Here is a 1676-nt window from a genome sequence, read left to right as displayed (position 1 = left end):
TTCGTACTACTCAGGCACTGATGGGCTGATAGTGCCGGAGTGTGTGGCAGAGGGGTAAACTTTTAAAGCAGCCTCACTTCCTGTTTTCTGTATTGGAATTCTACATAAGATTTTAGTTGAGAAAGAATGATTTTTAGCTTTTTTTTTTTTTAAAAAGCCAGAAAACTTTTGCTTCACAGAAAGGAAAATATTGGCTCCAAAGAACATTAATTCTCCCAAAGGAAGGAAGAAGACAATATTCTTCTGTAAACTAGAATTTACTTTATAAGGTGGAGAAATTCTAGGATCAAGAGGTCTTCTAAAAAACACATAGGTCCAGAGGAATGTCCTATTCTTGGGAGACAGAAGTACTGAAAACATGCAAGAACAAAGAACATTTGCCTGTGGAGGCAGCGTAAGGTGAGTGACAGAGCTCATCCACACAGAAGGCATACCCCATGGTTTGGTGGCTGCCAGGTGCAATCTATCCATGCAGAAATGCTGAATTTCTCCATGCTAACTCAGTAAAGGAAATCCAAATCTAAACTCAGGCTGAATCAATGAGCTGGGGAGTTAATGGTTTTCACATTTAGTGGGAAAAGAAAATTCAGAGACAAATCATTATTCTAAACCTATTCTTATTACACAAGTGAGGTCTGTATCCTTTTCAAGCAAAGCCTGAAAAAGAGAATAAAATTTTAAAGATTCCATCTTATTTAAAAGATATTAGCAATGAATCCCCAACAATAAAAAAAAAAAGATATTAGAAGTTATTAAAATTGAAAGGTGAGGGAAAAGACTGAAGAAATGAAAAGTACAGTTAGATTTAGGTCCCGGAAACCCTTCATTCAAACAAATACTTCCCCTAGCATTGGTGACAGAGGAATAGGAATGGATTGAGATAGAGATGGGAACAGAAACAGATGAGCTAAAATGAATTTTACATGGAGAACATACCAACAGAAATAGAAAAGTCCACATTAACACAACTTCCAAACAATATATTACTTTTACTTTTTGTGAAAGTCAAATAATTTTTTCATCAAAGTATGTTACTTAAGAAAGATTAAAAAGCAAATACCTACTCTGGGCTACAGTTTAATTTTCTGAGTTCTAAATTCAAGTTAGGCACAGGAGCCCAAACAGGAGTCATAGGTAAAATATTCCTCTCCTGAGTGAGGTTTACGGGTCTCAGGCTTTCTGGCTGTGGAGAACTCTGAAGACTCAATCCTCCTAGACTAGAGGACAGCTGATTCATACCAGGATACTGCTGAAAGAGCAATTGAAAACAAAACAAAATAACAATAAAACATAAGTAAAATTTCTTATACCACTTAATAAGATTTCAACACACAGAAAAAACAAAGAGGTTAAGAAAATTTAAATCTGGCTTGTAATTTAATGACTTAATAAGGCAATCAATTCAAAGCATACTTAAAAAAAACTCAAAGCAAAAATACTGAATAAATTTAAACCTTATTAGCAAGATTAAAACTTGCAACAAAATTTCAGCAACAATACTTTTCAACATCAACAATTTGGTTTCCTTAAATACAGTTCATACTGGAAAGGAGGGATATTTGTCTTCAAGTTATTTTCAATGGTCAGTTTTCACGTGTTTATGCCATAAAAATGTATAATGGTTTTCTTTTTTTTTTTGTAGAGACAAAGTCTCACTTTATTGCTTGGTAGAATGC

At 34.1% G+C, this 1676-nt stretch overlaps 1 protein-coding gene across 3 annotated transcripts in view; it reads right to left on the bottom strand.

Annotated features, from left to right (window-relative positions):
- Positions 1–1676, bottom strand: part of SEC24B (SEC24 homolog B, COPII coat complex component) — an 80521-nt gene that overhangs the window by 34710 nt on the left and 44135 nt on the right. For 2 of the 3 annotated variants that reach the window (XM_023518190.1, XM_023518191.1), the window contains one exon: positions 1065–1249. In XM_023518190.1, coding sequence (XP_023373958.1) covers positions 1065–1249 — 185 coding nt within the window. The remainder of the gene's footprint in view (positions 1–1064; positions 1250–1676) is intronic. The other variant, XM_023518189.1, reaches the window with a different exon arrangement.

Source organism: Otolemur garnettii, unplaced genomic scaffold, assembly GCF_000181295.1.
Source record: "Otolemur garnettii isolate 467f Iridium unplaced genomic scaffold, OtoGar3 scaffold00129, whole genome shotgun sequence".
NCBI lineage: Eukaryota > Metazoa > Chordata > Mammalia > Primates > Galagidae > Otolemur > Otolemur garnettii.
This window is presented reverse-complemented; position numbering and strand designations above follow the sequence as displayed.